Source organism: Solanum lycopersicum, chromosome 5 (assembly GCF_036512215.1).
Source record: "Solanum lycopersicum chromosome 5, SLM_r2.1".
Taxonomy (NCBI): Eukaryota; Viridiplantae; Streptophyta; class Magnoliopsida; order Solanales; family Solanaceae; genus Solanum; species Solanum lycopersicum.
The window spans coordinates 30,355,396-30,377,301 of NC_090804.1; the positions used below are offsets into that span (position 1 = coordinate 30,355,396).

The following is a 21,906-nucleotide window of genomic DNA, read 5'->3' on the forward strand; positions in this document are numbered from 1 at the left end:
ACTGACCCTAGAGTTGGGGGTTTCAGAGCTAGAATCCTTAACCCAAACTAGATGATAGAAATAACCCTTAGAGATCATATTTCTGGCCTTAAGATAAGAAATGAATCGACCCATAGGCGCTAAGCTACTACCCTTCTAATCTAAGATTGGTTCGTGCAAAAATTGAAAATGTACAATCCTAATATTACAATCGACTGAGGCATAACAGGAATGTAACCAATCCATGCCTAGAATGACACGAAGTCTACCATTTCTAACTCTACAAGATCTACTGAGGTGACTTTCTGATATACTGTGACAGAGCAATTTTTGTATACCCGTCTAGCTATAACTTTGTCACCAATTGGAGTAGAGACTGAGAAAGATTTTGAGAGAGTTTTTCCACTAACATTGAATTGGAGTAGTAAGTAAGGAGTTACAAAAGAAAGAGTAGCCCCTGAATCTAATAATGCATAAATATCAAGGTCAAAGACTCATGACATACGAGTGACTACATCAGAAGAACCTTCCTGATCCTGGCGAGCCTGAAAAGCATATAACATGTAAGTCTTGTTACCTGAAACACTTCCCTGAGACTTAGAGCCTGGTGCCCTAACATCATACTTGTTCTTGGAGGATGGAACACTAGATGATGAAGGGGTTGGGGATGAAAACCTCTGCTGACTCTGCGAGCGATATTCACCACATGATTTCTGCTGAGAATAGACATAGTTCCTAGTCCTAGCCTTCTTATTATCCTTAGCATGTTCCCTAAGCTTATCACCCTTAACCTACTGAGCATGAGTCATAAGCCTAGATATGTTCATACCCAGTAACATAGCATTTCTACACTCTGTTTTTACCAAATCTGACACTCCATAAAAGAACTAATTCATCTAAGCCTTGGAGTTAGCAACCATGTGAGGAGCATACCTAGAGATTTGGTTAAATGTAAGCCTATACTCTTGCACTTTCGTGTTACCATGCCTTAAGTTCATGAATTCCTGGGCTTTTGATTCTCTCAACTCTATTGGGAAAAACCTATCCAAAATGGTCTCACTAAAGAAATCCCAAGTGATAGGAGTTGCATCAGTACCCCTATTATCCTTCCACTATGTGTACCAGATATGAGCAACATCTTTCAGCTGATATGATGCCCACTCAACCCGATCATTCCCAGTGACTTGCATCACCTCAAATATCTTCTTGATCTCATCCAAGCATTTTGATGATCCTCACTGGTCTGTGATATTAAGAACTCAGGAGAATTCATTCTAACAAAGTCACGGACCCTGGTTGCTGTTGATCCACCATTTCCATTCTCATGAGCTTAAACCCGTTGATTGTTTTGGTTAGCACCACTTTGAGCCAATCGTGAATTAAGCATTTGAGACTTCCTGATTTGGGACTGGAGGAGCTACGTTTGCATTCCAGGTAGTCTCATTCCTAGAGTTAACTCTATGAAGAGGCATGATCGTAGAACGTCAAATTAAAATGAAATGAGATCATACCTTACGCACGATAAGAGTAAAAACAAAGTGAAGTTTTCCTAAAACACTTCGTAGCCTCCCTCTCATTAGATGTGGTGCTTCACATCCGTGAAAATGACTCTACTTAGTGCGGCTTTTAATACATCCTAGGACACTTAAACCTAGTGTTGTGATACCAAGTTTTTCACGCCCCAAGCTACACACGAAACGCGGACACGGGGACCTAAGACCACAAGTGATACCAAGCTAACCCTACTGACATGATCATAAGCATACTTAAGAATATAAACTGATGTGGAAGCAAATCATACTTATTGAAATGAGAAGATGGGGAATACCCATATACTATAGCTGAAATATTTGAAAACACCTGAGTTTAATATAAGAAAATATTAACTCAACGCTAAGCTGAAACTAATAATGTCTAAAAAAAAGCCTCTAAACTTACTAGAAATGCTGGGACAGGCCCCAGCTAAGTCTAGAAAAACTAAAACAAAAGACTAAAATACTAAAATTAAACTCACGACTATTGTCCTTGGAGAATAAGGACTCACCACTGATTCTACTAAACTGGATATATGAAGTCGATCTAATCGTGATCTGGATGTTGTGAACTTGAACCTACATCACGAGAAGATGTAGCGCACATATTCGACAGTATTTTGAAAGGTACTGAGCATGCATGATAGAGTAAAGTTGAACGAAAATATAACTGAACAAGAACAAAAGCAAGTAAAAATTTTCTGAACATGATATACTGAATCTTGAGTAAATGAATGCAATGACCAATTTATAATATGCTGAAACTGAATACTGAATATACTGAGAAATGGCCAATGCAATAGATACTGAGTGAACTGTGGGAGCTACTAATAACCGATAATAAAACTACATGAGCTTAAGGTGGATTCGGATGTATACGCCCTATCAAGAGGACACAATATACCCATGCCAGAGGCATAAAGATATGCTGCATTATAACTAAACTGACGCCCACAGAGGGACTTACAACCTACTTGGATAGTAGGTATGGGACTATTTAGGTACGATGAAACCTAGACCAACTCGGTATTATTCTACTCCCAATGAATTAAGTGATTATGACATTATGACTGAAATTCTGTAAATACTAGATAACTCAAAACTGAGCATGTAAACTCAGAGTGCAATAATTAATCTGATAATTATGCATTAATAATTGAGGCATGTATATCTGAAGTAACTGAAATATCTAACCTAATATATGTAATTAAAGAACTAAAGAAATACATAGGTAGGGTTCTAAAATTCATGCGATAAATTGAATAATAACTTTAAAATCTTATTTGGAACATATATCTAACTAATTCTTGAGGATCTGCTGTGATTCTACAAACCCTAGGTCTATTCATGATGAGAGAATCAAGAACTGACTGAAAACTAGGGGCCTAATAGGTGAAATAAACCCACAAGTGAAATCCTACATACCTGGTCATGAAATGCACGGAGAAATATTTAGATTTCGGGGCTGGAACTGCTGAAACCTTGATGCTCCTTGAACTAGGGTTCTTTGACCTTTTATTCCTTTCTTACTTCTAATTTTCTAATTTTTGATTTATGATTTTGAATTAGGTAAGTTTTGTTATGTTTCTAGGCTTAAACTAACTAAAATATAATGATTTAGAGTCAAAATGATGTATCTTAGGGGTTAAAAACAGTAAAAAAAAATCAAAAGACCCTTGAGTTAATTGTTGTCTGACCAAATGACGACCTGTACAGACAGGCCATCGTTCAGTCCATGGTCTGTTGTTTGGGTCCATATGTTGGGTCTGCTCGACAGACGTTTACTAAAATGGGCATAACTTTTTACTCGGAGGTTGGATTTTAGCAAACTCTATGGCTATGGAAATATAATTCAAATATCTATCTTTTGATAGATCATAGGACATCTAACTCATTTTGTGCTAAGAGTTATGATCATTTGAAGTTGCCCCAACAATATTTTCCCCCTTACTGACTGCTAACTCTCACCTACGGTTATACGTACAGACTATAGATCGAATGACGGTCCATGATGGTCATCCGTCATTCGTTTCAGAGGCTAGGTAGTAAGAGTCTCAATCCACACATAACATCGATGGACCATAGTCTGATCTACAAATCATCGGCCCGTTCATGGGTCGAGACTTAGTGATTTTGCGGAGCTGAATTTTTGGAGGGATGCAGTGACAATCTACGGACCTGCAGTACGGGCCGTAGATCAGACTATGGTCTATCGATGGTAACCGTCGATTGGACCTGCAATTATTTTCTGAAAACTAGATTTTGGGTCTGTTTTGAGTACGGGGTGTTACAAAAATATTGAGGTGCTTCCTTGAATACACTTAAGCTAATTGGTAATGCAGCTACTTAGAATTAGTGGACTGCATTTTGAGTGAAAAAAGGCAAGAAATTAAGGATACACCTGCTTGCTTACAATAAAAGTCCATATTATTTCCCAATTTATTAAAGGGAAAACGTCCAAAATGGAGCCTCAAAAGAATCAAACTTGTCATGTCTCCTTCATATCACTTATTCCCCAAAAAATTACTCCTATGGAAAGCCATGGAAGCTCCAAGAGTTCTGGTCTATAGATTTACCATTGAATCTCAAGCAAACCTATTGTTTTAAAAGTAAAAGTTGGTAGAACATCTCCCATATTAATAAATGAAAGTGAACAATCTAATTTAACATCAAGGTAAGTGAGAGAGGACAACCTAAACCATGAAGAATCCAAGTCTTCGAAAGTGAGGTTTCTGTCTAGCAAGGTAATTTGTGGAAATTTTTATCCCTCTCTTTTTCTAGCATTATTTGTAAAAGTTTGTATGTGTTAATGAACTGAGGGGTGTTACCTCTATATTGTGTGAGCTTGGTGAATGTTCAGGAAGGAGGTGCTTGTAGGGACAGACATGGAGTGAAGTCCCCTTAAATTTTTGATTGTGAGCTTGTTTTGAGAATCTAAATGTTAGTTAGAATTTACGGGATGTTGATTGGATGTCATGAGTTCATATTTCTATATCAATATTGTGTGGCTTATGGATTGTCTTGTGTATACTTAAATAAGGGGGTGGATCGATATGTGCAGACAAGACATCCGAACTGGTTAGAGGATTGAACATTGAAAAGTGTAGATACATGACGCTTAATTGAGTGTTGCATGAGCTTACTTCCTACCAGCCCTTTGTATAGTGTTTTCCAAACGTGTGAAGCCCAAGGAGTTACGGAAGACCTTATGAGAAGGTTTTATAGTATAAGAATAAAATTAGAGGAGAATGGGTGGGAAGAACACCCTTGATGATATCAATTGTAGATTTAATGTCAAATACTATTTTGGTATTGATCAAGTAGCCCAAATTTGTTGATTAACTACTAATGCTAGTTTTATTATTTACTCCATTGTAGAGAATGGGTGGGAAGAACACCCTTGATGATATCAATTGTAGATTTAATGCCAAATACTATTTTGGTATTAATCAAGTAGCCCAAATTTGTTGATTAACTACTAATGCTAGTTTTATTATTTACTCCATTGTAGATAAATAATTTGAAAGGAAGACAATTATCTCATTGTAATATCCAAAGTTGTGCAGCAACATATGTAAGGATATTTGATTTCATATTTCTTTGGCATGAATCCAAAACTTGCATTAGAAAAAGTAAGATTTCTATCTGCCCTTGGTTGTGACTGGTCCATAGTTACAGTTCGTACTCCTTAGATCAATAAAGTGAGCGCTCTAATATGAGTTTGTTACTAAATGTGCATGTTTACTCTATCGAGTGTTAGCATGCGAGTATAAACTTGTTTCATTGTCAAAGTACCCCTAGCACGTATTAATCCTATATTACACATGGTATAAATGTTTATAGGATGGATATACGATCTACCCATATCTTGCCAACTTGCTTCAATAGTCTATTCTATCGTATATGCCATCCATATGAATCCAATGCGAGCAGATATCTTTCACCCATTTTAACACATAATATTGAGAATTAACTCCAGCTCTCTCTCTCTTTTTTCTCTTCAAGATTATAAATGAAGTTTTGAGATGTTCTAGGGTTCTTCAAGAAACCCTCATATCTGCAAACCAAGGTAAGTGTAACATCCTGTATTCTACGTGTACTAGTTCTATGTATATGTCTCTTAAAAATTTCCTTGTGCTATAGTTATGGACTCACTTTCCTATGCGATTGATGACTGTAGAATATGTTCAAAATTGTAATACCCTGAGCCTTCCAGCACATATATGAATAAATAAACTAAAAAACAATTTAAACTGGGGATAGTAAAAGGTTGTATAGCTAGACGGGTATACAAAAATTGCTTTGTCACAGTATCTCAGAAGTCAACTCAACAAATCTTGTAGAGATAGAAATGGTAGACTTCGATGTCATTCTAGGCATGGATTGGTTACATTCCTGTCATGACTCAGTCGATTGTAGAATTAGGATTGTACATTTTAAGTTTCCAAACGAACCAATGTTAGATTAGAAGGGTAGTAGCTTAGCGCCTATGGGTTGATTCATTTCTTATCTTAAGGCCAGAAATATGATCTCTAAGGGTTATTTCTATCATCTAGTTTGGGTTAAGGATTATACCTTTGAAACCCCAACTCTAGGGTCAGTTCCAATAGTCAGTGAGTTTTCAGAAGTGTTTCTAAAAGATCTTCCTGTAGTTCCTCCCAAAAGGGAAATCCTCCAGAAAATTACTAACAAGGAAAGCCATGGAAGCTCCAAGAGTTCTGGTCTATAACTTCACCATTAAAATCTGAAGCAAACCCATTGCTTAAAAAATACAAGCTGGTTAAACATCTCCCATCTTAAGGAATTCAAGTGAATAATATGATTTAACATGAAGGTAAGTGAGAGAGGATAACCTAAACCTAGAAGAATCCAAGTCTTGGTAAGTGAGGTTTCTGTCTAGCAAGGTAAGCTGTGGAAATTTTCATCCCTCTCTTGTTCTTGCATTATTTGTAAAACTTTGTATGTGTTAATGGACTCAGGAGTATTGCCTCTAAATCCCTTATGGGTTCCAAGGTATTCCTTTAATTATTAAGAGTTAAGGGATTTATCATTCAAAGGGAAGTAGACTGGGTGAGCTTGGTGAATGTTAAGGAAAGAGGTGCTTGTTGGGACATACATGGAGTGGAGTCCCCTTAAATTTTGATTGTGAGCTTGTTTTGAGAATCTAAATGTTCGATGGAACTCACGAGATGTTAATCGAAACTCATGAGTTCATATCGCCATTTCCACATTGTGAGGCTTAGGGACTATTTTGTGTATCATAAAATAAGTGGGGGTGGATGGATATGTGCAGACAAGTCACTGGTACTGGTTAGAGGATACAACATTAAAAAGTGTAGATATAAGACGCTTAATTGAGTGTAACATGGGCTTACTTTCGTGTATGTTATTTTCCAAATGTAGGAAGCCCAAGGAGTTCCGGAGGACTTTATATGAAGGCTACATAGTATAAGAAAAAAATTTAGAGGAGAATGGGTGGGAAGAACACCCTTGATGGTATCAGTTATAGATTTACTGCCATGTATTGTTCTGGTCTTGATCAAGTAGCCCAAATTTGTTGATCAACTACTAATTCTAGTTTTTATTATTTACTCCATTGAAGATAAATAATATGAAAAAAATATGGTTAACACATTGTAATATCCGTTGTTGTGCAGCATGGTATGTGAGGCTATTCGATTTCCTCTTTTCTTATGCATGAATCCGAAACATGCATTACAAAAAGTAAACTTTGTAAGTGAACTTAGTAGTGATTGATCCACAATTACAGTTCCCACTCCCTAGAGTATTAAAGTGAGCACTCTAATATGAGTTTATTACTAAATGTGTGTGTTTACTCTGTCAAGTGTTAACATGCAAGGTTTTAACTTATTTTATTGTCAAAGTACCCCTGACACGTATTTCCCTTATGTAAGTCAAACTGATCCTAGATTACACATGGTACTTATATTTATAGGATGGATATATGATCTGCCCATATGTTGCCAACTTTCTCCAATAGTCTATTCCATTGTATATGTCATCTTTTCACATACTAACGTGTTCCCTTTATGGGTTATTACTCTTATTGTGTTAGACTATAAAGTTACCTCACAAGATCCTACTTTCTCTAGTGTACATTTTATATCTATACTTGGAATATGTACCCGTCCTTAAGTTGAATTTTCCCACATTCCCCCTTGGTTCTACATACCTTGTATATTTGTATCATATAGAGTTCAAATCTCTTGTCCGAATGTAAAATGTCTTTACTTGATGTGCTTCAATTTTAAATGTCAAATGGTACCAAATGGTTACCGAGTCATATAAGCTTCTAAGTATAATTTTGGTGTCACATTTGCTTGCCATGTCATTGTTATTATAGTAAGTCCATATTCATATGTCTTCTACTACTGGTCCATAGTTCCATCAAATTCAATAGAGCTAATATAGGATTCATTTAATATATGCAGCAGTAATTCTATTACAACCAGAATCTAGACCCCAGACGAGACCGGAAACATTGACCTCTCAAAGGTCACAGATAAGCCTACATACGCCATCTTTACTTCATCTAGGTTAATTTTTGCGAAAAATTTGATTTTTTATTATTTCAAATTCGTATGAGTTCTACTTAAACTCATAAATGTTCAAAATCAACCATCTAACATTAAGATCATCAAATGAAAGAAATAGTTCATAGGTTCATTAAAGGTGTACTTGCCAAAACGGCACCAATACAAAATCTGAAATGTTGTGGGAAATGAAACACTAGTGGGATATGCTCCACTAGCTAAGGCCTATATTTGAGCTAGATAATAACAGTAGACAACTTCAAAAGCATGAGGGCCTACCAAGTACGGATGAAATCTCCACGTCAAGATAGCTGTAACGTTGTACCATACGATCTAACGTACACCTGTGCCTGCACCTAAAAATAGATAATTGAATGGAATTAGTACACACTTGTACTAAGTATGTGTATATGCAAGCACACACAAAGGACATGCATGAGTAAGAATATATATTTCCTAACAACATGATTTATGGAAAGTTAAGTCAGTGGACTTGTCAAATTTGGAATAGGAAAGTCAATGGACCTGCCAAATTTGGATTAGGAAAGTCATGCCATAACAGTGTAACATGCATCATCAAATTTATCATTTTGCAAACAGCACATAACATATTTTACATATCATATCACGTAGTTCATATCATTCTTTCATATGACATGAGACTTTGGAATCATGGACTTGACATTAGGACTTCCCAAATTGAGGGCTCAACATATGGGACCTCAACTAGGGAGCCTTCTTTATCAAACAAGAGTTTGCTTCACTCATTCATACGTACTTAATTTTTCATTCTTTGATATACTAGTATAATCACCAGTCATACATAGGATGTAGTTTAAAACTGTCATCGGGTTTGCTGTAGCAATGACCAAGAATAACCTAGCGTCATTACGTAAGTCTAGCTCACCTCTTGATTATCCTATCCTTAAACATTTGGTATTGTTCATCTTCCCTAGATCAATATCTTCCGAGGGAGCAAGTCAAATTAGCTGACTGGGCAATCAATTTATTGGAGAAGAGAAAACTGGAAAATATCATAGATCCCGACCTTCAGAGCGAAGTAAAACCAGATCCTTCAAGTTTTGAGAAACAATGGTGAAATACTTAGATAAATCTGGTGTAGACAGGTGCTACGAAATTTGGAGTATGCACTTTATTTCCAAGAGTCTGTCACTCAAGAAAAAGTAACATCCCTATTAGCAAGCTATCACTGCAAACATGTAGATGCATGTTAAGAAGTAGAATCCCAATAACCTAAACAGTAAGCCAAAGAAGTTGAGCACTGGTAATATAGAAAAAAGAATTATTCAAACTACGGTATACCCACCCTGTCATCAATACTTCTGCAGTTCTCGAAAGTACCTCCCAGATCTTTTTATAACTTAGAAATCTGCATGTGACCCTCCCTTTGGACGAATCATAGCCTTCTAATCTTGGTAAATAATGGGCCCGCCCTCTACCCCTCTCCACTAAAATTCCGGGCTTCACTTTGCATGGTGTGGGGATCGAACCTGCGACACCACCTTCTTCCACTCGAGCTAAGCCTCGGAGGCAGTCTGTGCAAGATTATTATGCCAGCTTTCGATGGAAATTTCCTCGATAATTGAAGATCATCCAACATTTTCAAGTTTACAAGCAGTGAATAATTAGCATCACCATCCTGCACCAAGAAAAATTGCACATTCAAAAAAATGCATCACTAAAACGCATAGTCCCCTGCAATTTGTTAAGGTGCTACAATACTTCTTTTATTGCAGATTAAAGTTTGAGAGGCTGAGCTAGAACAGGCCTGAGAAGACAAAGACAAATGTTTTAATGATATAAACAGGCTAAACTAAGATTGGGGGTGGAAAGGTAGATACACATTACTTTACATTGAAAGTGATGCAGAATCTCGAAAATAACTAAACATTATTCGAGTTATTTAACATATTCTATCATAAAATAAAAAATATGCTTCATATGCTCTCTATTTGAGTAAATAAAAAAAAGGAGATTCATTGCAGGCTATCATATAATGAATCAATTTGAGTCTTGCACTACCTCCTCATATTAAACATTCTAAATTGAGTTCTCATGGTGATGGCCTAGTGATTGTGACAAGGAACTTTGAGGTGCTTTACACCAAAGCGCATCACTCACAATGAGGTCCAACTACTACTGATGTAGCTGATGTAATGCTCTATTATTTTCAAAAGTGAAAGAAAGGAAAAGGACTAGAAGAGGGCTATTAGTTTTGGTAATGGAGAAATAAAGCAAGAGGCGCAAATTATGTCATGGGTCTTTCTGTTCTTTGTGCAAAGCCATAGCTAAAAATATTCAAAAATTCAGATTTCCCCGCCAAGACAGCAGCTACCGAACTCTAACGTCTTCCAAAAAAAGTTGAGCCACTAGAAGACTAGGCTCACTGCCCAAAACTACATTACTATTTTCATGTTTAAATGTAATGTCCACTCTACTAAGATGATAAATCATTTGCAGCATATCCTCAAGTCCATAGGAATAATTTAAGACTGTGACAGAGTAGACTTAAGCTAGTAGATCGAATTTTGGATAAAAATGGTGTGTACATGTATTAGTGGGAAAAATTTTGAGATCCCTGCATCATGTATTCCTCATTTTTTAAGGTGCATTATTTCTCTGAGGTTATATCACCTAGAACATTTACATCTAAGCACAACTAGAATTTTAAAACATAAGTTGAAATAGCATAGTAGTTCTTGTCAGTTGGATTGCACTAATTGATTAATCACAAGAACTGTGACAAAAATAGATCATCCTATTAAATTAAATAAAGAAGTGTTACCCGTATGAAAGCCAACCACTCCGTCCTTTCATTGCCTAGTTCAAGCTTATCCAATCTGATCCATTAAGGGCAACCAGACTCTTCAGGTCCATAGGATCTTCTTGATTCCATACGCATGGAAATAAGGGCATCCATCATCAGTTTACCAAGTCTGGAAGCTGCTTCCTTTGCATATATCTGATGAGTACCCTAAAGCTACCTGTGGATTATACAAGGGTTGCTTTCATGAAAAGCCATTGTTCTTAAAAAAAGACCACAACCTAAACCAAGAAAAACAACATACTCAATTAACCAAAAGAGAACATAGAAGGCACTATCAGGAGATGAGTGAACCAAGCTGCAACTCCCCACGACTCTCAGAAGCACAGAAGTTCAATGCTTTTACACAAGATTCTACGAGATTCCTTCTCACCATCCTTAAAAAATGCCTCTTTAACCAGAACGAACGGAAGATTTAAAATCCTGAAAAAGCAAAAGAAAACAACTTTTAGTTACTAATTCAAATAAAAATTATTTCATATTGGCAATCCCCTATGTTGTTCATAATCGTAATAAGTTCCACAAATGCACCTGAAGGAAGACTTGACAGACATCAGTGGGAGCATTTAATGAAATTCTCCTTCTTAAATACTAGACTTCTCCATACTGCACTAGTGCCCATTTCTGGAACAATGATACGTTGATAATGAACTCATCTTCAATCCCCTTAAATTTATTGAGGTTGAAGTCCTGTAACTCCCAACAAATCTCAGTAGCCCAGAATTTCAAAAGCCCTGTTGAAGGGAGGCACCCCAAACTAAAAATGAGATTGTGTCCTCGCAGTCCAAATATCAAAAGAGAATACTATAGCACTTCATAGTAACATTTCGATATTACTATTATTAATAAGGAAAAGATTGAGAAGTCAAATGTCATTTGGAAGTAGTTCGATAGGAAAAAACAATCTTAGAAAACTATAATCGAGCATAAGATGAAACTAACCAAAACTGACAACAATGCTAAAGTACTTCGTAGGCGCAGCAACGTGCTTGAAGAGTGTCAAGGAACCTGTTAGAAAACTGAGCACTAATCCTGCATCCATAGCCTGCAAATTGATCAATATTTAAACAGTAAGTTTCAAGGGAGAGCTTCATGGTGGCAGGATACCAACAACTATACTGCTAACATAAGGCATTATTCAATAATTCGTCACACATCAAGATGGTTCAAAATCTTACTTCCTTTTCAAAATACAAGTAGCATTGAAGATTTTAACCTTAAGAAAATAAGAATTTGGTCTACTTGTGGATAAAACAGCGAACAAGCTAAAACGAGGAAATACAACCAATAACAGCATTTGACCATAAAATATTTTGGAAATCCAACACAAAATAGAATGTAAGATGACCCCAAGTGGTAAATTTAAAGTCTCAGATCTTATCAACTTATAAACAAGTATTTTACTAAGATACGAGTAAATCAACCAAAGAGACATGCTTCGAATATACCCAAAATTAGAACAAGAGACAACAGGCACAATGTAAAAGAGAGTAAGGCGGTAAGTTATCCGACTCATCCTGTTTACACTAGTCAAGATACAAATTTAGTAATCAGCCCATGACATATTAGGAAAACAAACCCACCTAAAAACTAAATTTAGAATTTCAAACTAAATCACAAATCACAGACAATATGATAAGATTAAACATTGATTGCAACCACACCTTTGAAATCAAAGAGGAAAATCTACAAATAAGAAAAAAGAAAGAACCTCTTTTAGTGTATGTATTTGCTAAACTAAGGTCGGTCGAGCTGTATTGTCTATCTTTTTTCCCTATTTTATTCAACCCCTAACTCTGAAATTTAGGGAATCCGAAATTGGGAAAATAACAAAGCAACAGAAACCATTATTGGACAATAACAAAGGATTCAGAAAGATATGAAAGCGAGGTTACCTTTCTAGAAACAGCGTTGTTGCAGATTCTACCATAAGCTGAGAATTCCAAAGAGACCCAAAAGTGACTAACCTTAAAAAATGGAGATAAGGTCGAATTGAGGGAGGGAAACAAAACGGATGAAAGAATGAAGAGAAGAGAAAATACCAATGGATTCCAAATCGGAGTGGAGGTGGACGGGTCTAATCGAACACCTTTTGTACGAGGTGAAGAAGGAAGGAAGATGAAGCGACTGGAATGCCGTTGACGACATTAATGAACGTTGGAAGTGGCAAACGCCAGAGTCTCCTCTTTCAACGTTGGAATTATCGATTTGTAGTGTTAGTGTATAGACGTTGTGTAAAGAATGTTAGACTTAGAGTTGAATGGTTTTACAGAAATTGGATCGGTGGGGTTGGGCACAATTTTGGTCTTTTTGATGGGTTGGATATTTGTAATAACGAAATAGCAAAAATTGAGTTCGTTTTGTCAATTCGACTAAAATTTTAATACAACAAATTAACTAACAACCTTAACAAAATTAAATATTAAACCTAAATACAAATATGATTTTCTAACGTAAGTCATTAACTTTATTCAATAATGAATTCTACTTTTCTTTAAAAAATAACATACAAACAAAATTATACTAATGACAAAAACTATATATTTATAATAGGAGAGGTGAAAAACGCCACATGTCAGCATCCCAAAAAAGGAATTTCTAAATAAATAAAATTAATTATATATAATAAGATTAAATAATAAATTATTGTTTAATTGATAAAATATTTTCAAATAAATGACACATGGCAAGCGATTGCAAAAAAAATGGTTTACATGTTTACATAACAAAATTTTAGAAAAATAATAACTTATAAATTATAAATGAAAAAAAATAAAAAAGGTTGTGGAGGAACACAAAAAAAAACATTTATATATTTGAATAACAAAATGTTTGAAAAATAATAGATTATAAATTACAAATGCAAACTTTTGTATATTTAATAAAAAAAAATTAGAAAAATAACTCTCATATTGACACATGGCAGGCGACAACAACATAAGTAAATACTTAAATAATGAAATTTGAGAAAAATAATAAATAATAAATTATTTATGAAAAAAATCAAAAACGGTGGATTTTTAAAAAAACTTATTAAGACTTTTTTTCTTCCTTTTGAAAACTCTATAATTTGAATTATTGTAATTAAAAAATAAAAAAATAACATATATAAAACAAAATTATAAGATCACAAATAATTTTAAAGCTAATTATAATTTTCTAAACTACTTACAGTTTTTAAAATTAATTTCATACTAACTAAAGACTCAATTATTACATCAAAAAAGTTAAAATTAAGAATAAAATGATTTGTAAAAGAAAGAATCACTATCATGTTTTATTTTATCTTTGTATTATACAATATAGGAAGAAAATTTTAAAAAAGATGTTAAAAAAAAAAAAGAAAAAGGGAATCTCCCATACGTTCGCAGAAAAAAAAATCTTCCACACGTCTGCAAATTTTTCATTAAAACAAAATAATATGCATACATATATATATATATATATATATATATCATATGAAAATAAAAATAAAAACAATAAACACTAAAAAAAAGATGCTATTTGAAAAAATAAAATAAAAATAATTTAACTACCCTTTTTATTTTTTTAAAAATGATAGTTAGATAATAAGATTTAATAATAAACTATTGTTGAACTGATAAAATATTTTAAATAAATGACACATGGCAAGCGGTTGCAACAAAAAAAGGTTTGCATATTTATATAACAATTTTTTAGAAAAATAATAAATTATAAATTAACAAAAAAAAAGGTTGTGTAGAAACAATTTTTTTTTAATATATTTAAATAACAAAATGTTAAAAAAACAATAAATTATAAATTACAAATGCAAAAATCAAAAACGGTTGTGTAGCAACATATAAAAAACTTTTATATATTTAAATAACAAAAATTTAGAAAAATAAGTCCCATATTGACTCATGGCAGGAGACAACAACACAAGTAAATATTTAAATAATGAAATTTTAGAAAAATAATAAATTATATAGGGAAAAAATCAAAAACATTGGATTTTTATTATAAAACTTATTAAGAATTTTCTTCTTCCTTTAAAAACTCCATAATTTGAATTATTGTAATTAAAAATAAAAAATTAACAAATATATAACAAAATTATAAGCTCACAAATAATTTCAAAGCTAATTATATTTTTCCAAACTACTTCCAATTTTTAAAAAGTAATTTCATACTAATTAAAGTACTCAATTACTACATCTAAAAAAATTAAAATTAAGAATAAAAAGATTTGTAGAAGCGAGAATTCCTATCATGTTTTATTTTATCTTTGCATTATATAATATAGGAAGAATTTTTTTTTAAAAAAAAGAAGATGTTAAAAAAAAGAAAAAGGAAATTTCCCACACGTTCGAAGAAAAAAAACTCTTTCACACGTTCGCAAATTTTTTATTAAAATAAAATAATCTACATGTATAAATTAATATGCAGAACTTGTATATTTAACATATGAAAATAAAAATAAAAACAGTAAACACTAAAAAAAGATGATATTTGAAAAAATAAAATAAAAATAATTTAACTACCCTTTTTGAATTATTTTTTTTAAAAATGGTAATTATCTAATTACTATCCAAACGTAAGTTTTTAAAATTTGGCTAATTAATTTAAAATTTAAAATTTAAAATTCAAAAAATAAGAAACTAATTTTATCTTTATCCCTAGAAAAAAAGCCAATCGAATAACGTAGTACTTAAATAGCAAGAACTATTCTTAACTCTTATCACTTACATATTCTTAAGAGTCTATTGATTTCAGAATTTCATATTCTCTTATATTTATTCGACCACTTGAACACGGTAACGTTTTTTTTGTTTTTCCTGTTATTTTTTATATTACATTTGTTTATGGTGATTAATCTTCGCTCTTTGAAGTGATTGTAATATATACATAATTGTGGTTGTATGCAAATGATTTAGGTAGTAATTAGTAATTTATTTGTAATTGATATCAAGATTAAACAGGTCTTGATAATGATCATGAAATAATAAATATTGGTATTTGCTTATGGAATCTACTTTTATTTGTTAGATCTATTAAAAATTCTATTAGATCAACGAGAAACACTCTCATATATGTATTCAATGGAGAAATATGTTTACCTTTGTAATTATTATTGTGCAAGTATAAATTGGATAACTCAAATTTAAACTTGATTTTTTGAATTGTATGCAATTTTTAAGTTTCTGACATTATATAATTTAAATTTTAAATTTATATTTTAAGTTATACAAAAATGTATTTAATATGTTGAAAAGGTGTCATAATTTGAAATTAACAACATGATTTCATCACAACATGATTTCATCTTTTATTGAGTTAGTTAAGGAAAATCATAGTAATAATTTTATGAGAATTTGCACTTTTCACATAACAATTGTTTGATAACTTAATTTTTTTTAAGAAAATATTAATATCTTTATTGTAAGTTGTATGTTTTTACGTTTTGTACTTATTTCAAATAACTATTAATATAATTAATTTGTCTTTCTAATAAAGAAAAGAAATTACTATTTAGTATTTAAGTTAGAGTCTTTTACTTAATAAAATCAATTGTTTCTTTCTTATAAAAATAATGTGTAAAAGAGTATTTACAATCTTAAATTTTGAATTTTTCTTAAAAATTAATTAAATAATAAAATTAAAAATTGATTAACCAAAGTACCTATTTAATAATTATATGATAGTAATTAATCTTTCCACAACCTCATTGATAATAACAAAACAGATATAATAATAATAATAATAATAATAATTAAAAAAAAACTTAATTATTAAATGTATAAAATTAATTTTGAAAATCACGTAAAAATAAAAATAACCAACCGATGTAATACTATTTTTAGGACTCTAAATCAATATATATATATAAATGAGGATCATAGAGGAGCTGATGTGGCACCTCTCTATGGCCTCCATTTCAATCTCTTTTTTTCCTCCTTTTTATTTTTTTCATTTCTTTTCATTAAAGAATTTGTTTATTAATTAAAAAATTTATTCATATTTATTATTTTAATTATACCTAATAAGTTACAACAAAACCTCCATCTATTTACATTCCCTACTTAAATAATATGTCTCTTCAACTTATTTTTAAAATATTCTTATGGTTTACTGTAACGACATGTTTAGTCGTTTTGAGCAGTAGATTTTATTTCTGAAAAAACTGGCTGAGACGACGGATCCCACGACGGACCGTCATAGGCACGACGGACCGTCGAGGGGGTCTCGTTCCAAAACACTTAGAATTCTGAAATTTGGGTACTGAAATCGACTCTCTGAACTTCGTGACGAAGTGGCAGGACGGACCTTCACAGGCATGACGGGCCGTCACAGACTCTTTAATAAATCGAGTCTCTGAACTTTGTGACGGAAGCAGCAGGACGGACCGTCGCAGGCACGACGGGCCGTCACAGGCTGCGTAAACCCTGACTGGGTCGGATTTCTGTTTAATATTTTAAGGGGCGTTTTGGACTATTCCTCCTATAATTATAAATCTAGTGGGTTAATGTTAATAATTTAACTACTGGAGGGTTAAAGGAGATAACCTTGAATTAATTAATGGGTTAATTCATCATCTTTTATACTTAATTATATGCTAATTAGGGTAAAAGAAAGAGGGTTTGAATAAGAAAGATAGAAAGAATAGAGAGAAGAGGGAGAAAAAATCGATTGAGAAAGAGGAAGAACGCAGCTTTGGGAAAGTAGATTGCTTGATCACAATTCTTCGGTGGAAGTAGGTTATGGTTTTTATGCTATTCGTAGTAAACTCTTAATAGCGAATGATATGTATTGGGTAGTGTTGTAAACCCTTCTATATGCTTAATTGTATGCTTGCATGGATGTGATGATATAATTGTGATGAAAGAAGCATGATGAAGCTATTGAATCCTAAATCTTGAAAACCTCTTGTTAATGATGATGCCTTGGTATAAAAGAAGGCTTGATGAACTAAAAGAATGAGGTTAGGGGATCGGGTGTCACGAACCGACACGTAGTAATAGGGGGATCGGGTGTCACGAACCGACACGTAGTAATAGGGGGATCGGGTGTCACGAACCGACACGTAGCAATAGGGGGATCGGGTGTCACGAACCGACATGTAGTATTAGAAGGATCGGGTGTCACGAACCGACACGTAGTATTAAGGGGATCGGGTGTCACGAACCGACACGTAGTATTAGGGGATCGGGGTGTCACGTTCCGACACAAGAGGAATAAAGAGAGTGAATCTTGAATTATGGTAATATACTCAGATTTAATGAACCTATTTCCCAAATGAGTATGGTATGGAGGCTTGCGTCCTCATGGGTGTACTTGGCGTACTTATTAATGATTATAGTACTTGATGTTGCTACCTGTTGAGTATTGTAGTTGATTTTATGATATTATCTGATATATATTGTTTTCTATTTTGAGTTGACCGATGATATCTACTCAGTACTCGTGTTTTGTACTGACCCCTACTTGTATGTTTTCTTTTTGTTCATTGTGGAGTGCAGCAAACGTACTATCGTCTTCAACCCAACCGCAACTCTAGTCAGTCTTCATCACACCAGATTTCAGGGTGAGCTAAAGCTTCTAGCTTGGACTGGATCTTCTTCTTCATGTCTTGATGCCTTGAAGTTCCGGCATGGACTAGCTTTTTATTTATTCTAGCTTTCTAGATACTCTTAGAATTAGTAATTTGAGGATAGATGTTCTTGTGATGATGACTTCCAGATTTTGGGGATAATAATAAGTGTTTGAGTTTTAGAAGTTATTAATCTATTTTTATTAATGAGTTTTAAGTCTTCCGTATTGTATTCTGTTTATTATGGTTAAAATGTTGGGGTTTAGATTGATTGGTTCGCTCACATAGGAGGATAAATGTGGGTGTCACTCACGACTCGATTTGGGTCGTGACATTTACACAAACTATAAATAACAACTATCTATGTTCAATGATCATTCTCATTTTCTCATTCTTTCTTTTTATTAGTATAGTTTTTTCCTCTTTTACATTTTTTTTCTTCATCTTTTTCATGAATCATGTACTTAATAAGTTCACCATATGATCTTCATATTGATAAAGATCATAGGATTCATCAAATTGATGTTTGCATTAGTTTGGTACAAGTTTATGAAAATGAAGAAGGAATCATAATTATTTCAAAATTTCATCAGATAGTCATATTAGTAAAAAAGTTTGAATGATTTCCAAGTATTTTGAAGATTAATTAATTCATGTATTGTTTTGATTATATTTTTTTTATTAGATATATAATTTCATGTTATTCAACAAAAATTAAATTATGAAACTCTACAAATCAACACATTTGAAAGCTCAATTAACATTACTTTCTTCATTTTACTTTGCTTTTCTTCTTCTTCTTCTTCTTCTTCTTCTTCTTCTTCTTCTTCTTCTTATTATTATTATTATTATTATTATTATTATTATTATTATTACTATTATTATTATTATTATTATTATTATTATTATTATTATGTGAATGAATGTAGATGAAAAGTTATATAGTTTTATTTTTATGTAATTTTTTCGTCAAGTTCTAATTAATATCTCAATTTTTGTCACAGTTGAAAAATATAATATTGCACGTGATACATTTCTTATAGCTATTGCATATTGATGTCCCTAAAAAATATATGATGTAGTTCATCATATTAAAAAATAGTCATAGACTAAACAAAAAATAAATTAATCATCTTTTAGTACTTTTAAAAAATTTAATGAATAAATAAATTAGTTAATGAAAAGAATGAAGAAAAAAATTCCCCTTAATCACATTAATTATATTAAAACTAAAAAATGTAATTTATTTAACTTCTCTTAATAATTGAAAATGAGATACATAAAAAAAGTGATGTGACATTTATCTTCTCTTTATTGACCTTTTTTCTTATTTAAATTAATTAATTTTTTGTAAAAGTAATTTACTTAATTAATTAAAAATAATTTTTATTAATAGAGGAACATTTACAACAAAAACTTTTCACATACTACTTTATTAGGAGTGAATAATAATCATTCATAACTCACCTTTTTCTAATTTTCAATTCTAATAGATTAATTTTTCACTTTCTTTTCCTTTTTTTTTACCTTCTTCTGATTATAATTTCAGAATAACAATTTTAAAAAAATATTTTAAGTTATTTTCTCTTTATTATTTACTTACAACCAATATATCTATTTACATATAAAGTTATAATGTTAGAAATAAATAAGATGATGTGGTACATTTCTATCACCTCCGATCACATTTATCTTTTCTCTAAATTATTTAGCATGTTTTTTTATTTTTCTTCACCAGTGTGATATTGTAAAATGTATTTTCAAAATTTCCTCTTCAAATAATTACTTAATAGTATTATTGTGCATAATTAACATTTTTTTATATATGTAACTTTTATTTTTAATTGTTAATTGTTAATTTATAATATTCATGACTTCAAAATCTTTCGTGTGGATAACCCTCTAAAGTAATTAATGTGCAAGTTATATAGTTTATCCTGTCTTACTTAGTTGCTACACGTAACAATTTTAAAGAGATTTTCTATAGAGTTTTTGTGTTTTATTAGTATTTTCTTATATATATATATATTATAAATTTATAAGTGTTTATTAACAGTTTGGTATGTATCATGAGCAATATTATATTTTTCAACTGTGACAAAAATTGAAATATTAATTAGAACTTGACGAAAAAATTACATAAAAATAAAACTATATAACTTTTCATCTTCATTCATTCACATAATAATAATAATAAGAAGAAGAAGAAGAAGAAAAAAGCAAAGTAAAATGAAGAAAGTAATGTTAATTGAGCTTTCTAATGTGTTTATTAGTAGAGTTTCATAATTTAATTTTTGTTGAATAACATGAAATTATATATCTAATGAAAAAATATAATCAAAGCAATACACGAATGAATTAATCTTCGATATACTTGAAAATCATTCAAACTTTTTTACTAATATGACCATCTTCTTGATGAAAGTTTGAAATAATTATGATTCCTTCTTCATATTCATAAACTTGTACCAAACTAATGCAAACATCAATTTGATGAATCTTGAAGAATATATCTATGATCTTTATCAATATGAAGATAATATGAACTTATTAAGTACATGATTCATGAAAAAGATGAAGAAAAAAATGTAAAAGAGAAAAAAACTATAGTAATAAAAAGAAAGAATGAGAAAATGAGAATGATCATTAAACATAGATAGTTGTTATTTAAAGTTTGTGTAAACCATAAAAACAATTAAAAATAAGTTGAAGAGACATATTATTTAAGTAGGGAAGGTAAATAGATGGAGGTTTTGTTGTAAATTATTAGGTATAATTAGAATAATAAATATGAATGAATTTTTTAATTAATAAACAAATTATTTAATGAAAAGAAATGAAAAAAATAAAAAAAGGAGAAAAAAAAGAAATTGAAATAGAGGCCATAGAGAGGTGTCACATCAGTTCCTCTATGAATTTATTAAATTATTGGTTATCAATTTGTTTAGAGTAACTTTTTTCATTAATATTTTTTTATGAACACTGTATAATTTAACTCCCTTCTAAAATATGATTTATAATTTACTATAGCTGCATAAACAAAAAGAAAGTTTTCATAAGAAAATTTTTCTTTCTTTACATGTTTCTAAAGATAACATACCAAATAGATTATACGAAATCAACTATATTTAAAATACTAAAAGCATAGATAGTGAACAACATGTTGAAAAATATAATTTATTGAATTTAACGATAATAATATTTGACTCAATATATTTAAACAAAATAATTTATTCATAAATCTAATAATGTCCGCGCGAAGCGCGGATATGTTAACTAGTTAATAACTATTTTTTGATCTAAACCGTTCTAAAAAATAGGACTTTTAACGTTATTAAATAATAAATAACTATTTATTAAATGAGTTTAAAACCAAAAAGTTCTAAAAAAAAAGTAGGACTTTTAAGGGTATTAAATAATAAATAACTATTTTTAAATAATTTT

At 31.6% G+C, this 21,906-nt stretch overlaps 1 protein-coding gene across 13 annotated transcripts in view; it reads right to left on the minus strand.

Annotated features, from left to right (window-relative positions):
• The window catches only part of LOC101251981 (uncharacterized), a 60,414-nt gene that overhangs the window by 20,983 nt on the left and 17,525 nt on the right, over positions 1–21,906 (minus strand). For 3 of the 13 annotated variants that reach the window (XM_069298004.1, XM_069298003.1, XM_069298002.1), the window contains exons 1-9: positions 12,953–13,828; positions 12,806–12,843; positions 11,853–11,955; positions 11,442–11,644; positions 11,155–11,333; positions 10,872–11,070; positions 9,393–9,725; positions 8,973–9,275; positions 8,345–8,421 (exon numbers count right to left, since the gene is read on the minus strand). In XM_069298004.1, the coding sequence (XP_069154105.1) occupies positions 11,502–11,644; positions 11,853–11,955; positions 12,806–12,843; positions 12,953–13,058 (390 nt within the window). In that variant the 5' untranslated portion in view covers positions 13,059–13,828 and the 3' untranslated portion in view covers positions 8,345–8,421; positions 8,973–9,275; positions 9,393–9,725; ... (1 more) ...; positions 11,155–11,333; positions 11,442–11,501. Of the gene's footprint in view, positions 1–8,133; positions 8,422–8,972; positions 9,276–9,392; positions 9,726–10,871; positions 11,071–11,154; positions 11,334–11,441; positions 11,645–11,852; positions 11,956–12,805; positions 12,878–12,952; positions 13,829–21,906 lie in introns of those variants that run through there. The other 10 variants (XR_011221273.1, XR_011221266.1, XR_011221254.1 and 7 more) reach the window with 8 other exon arrangements.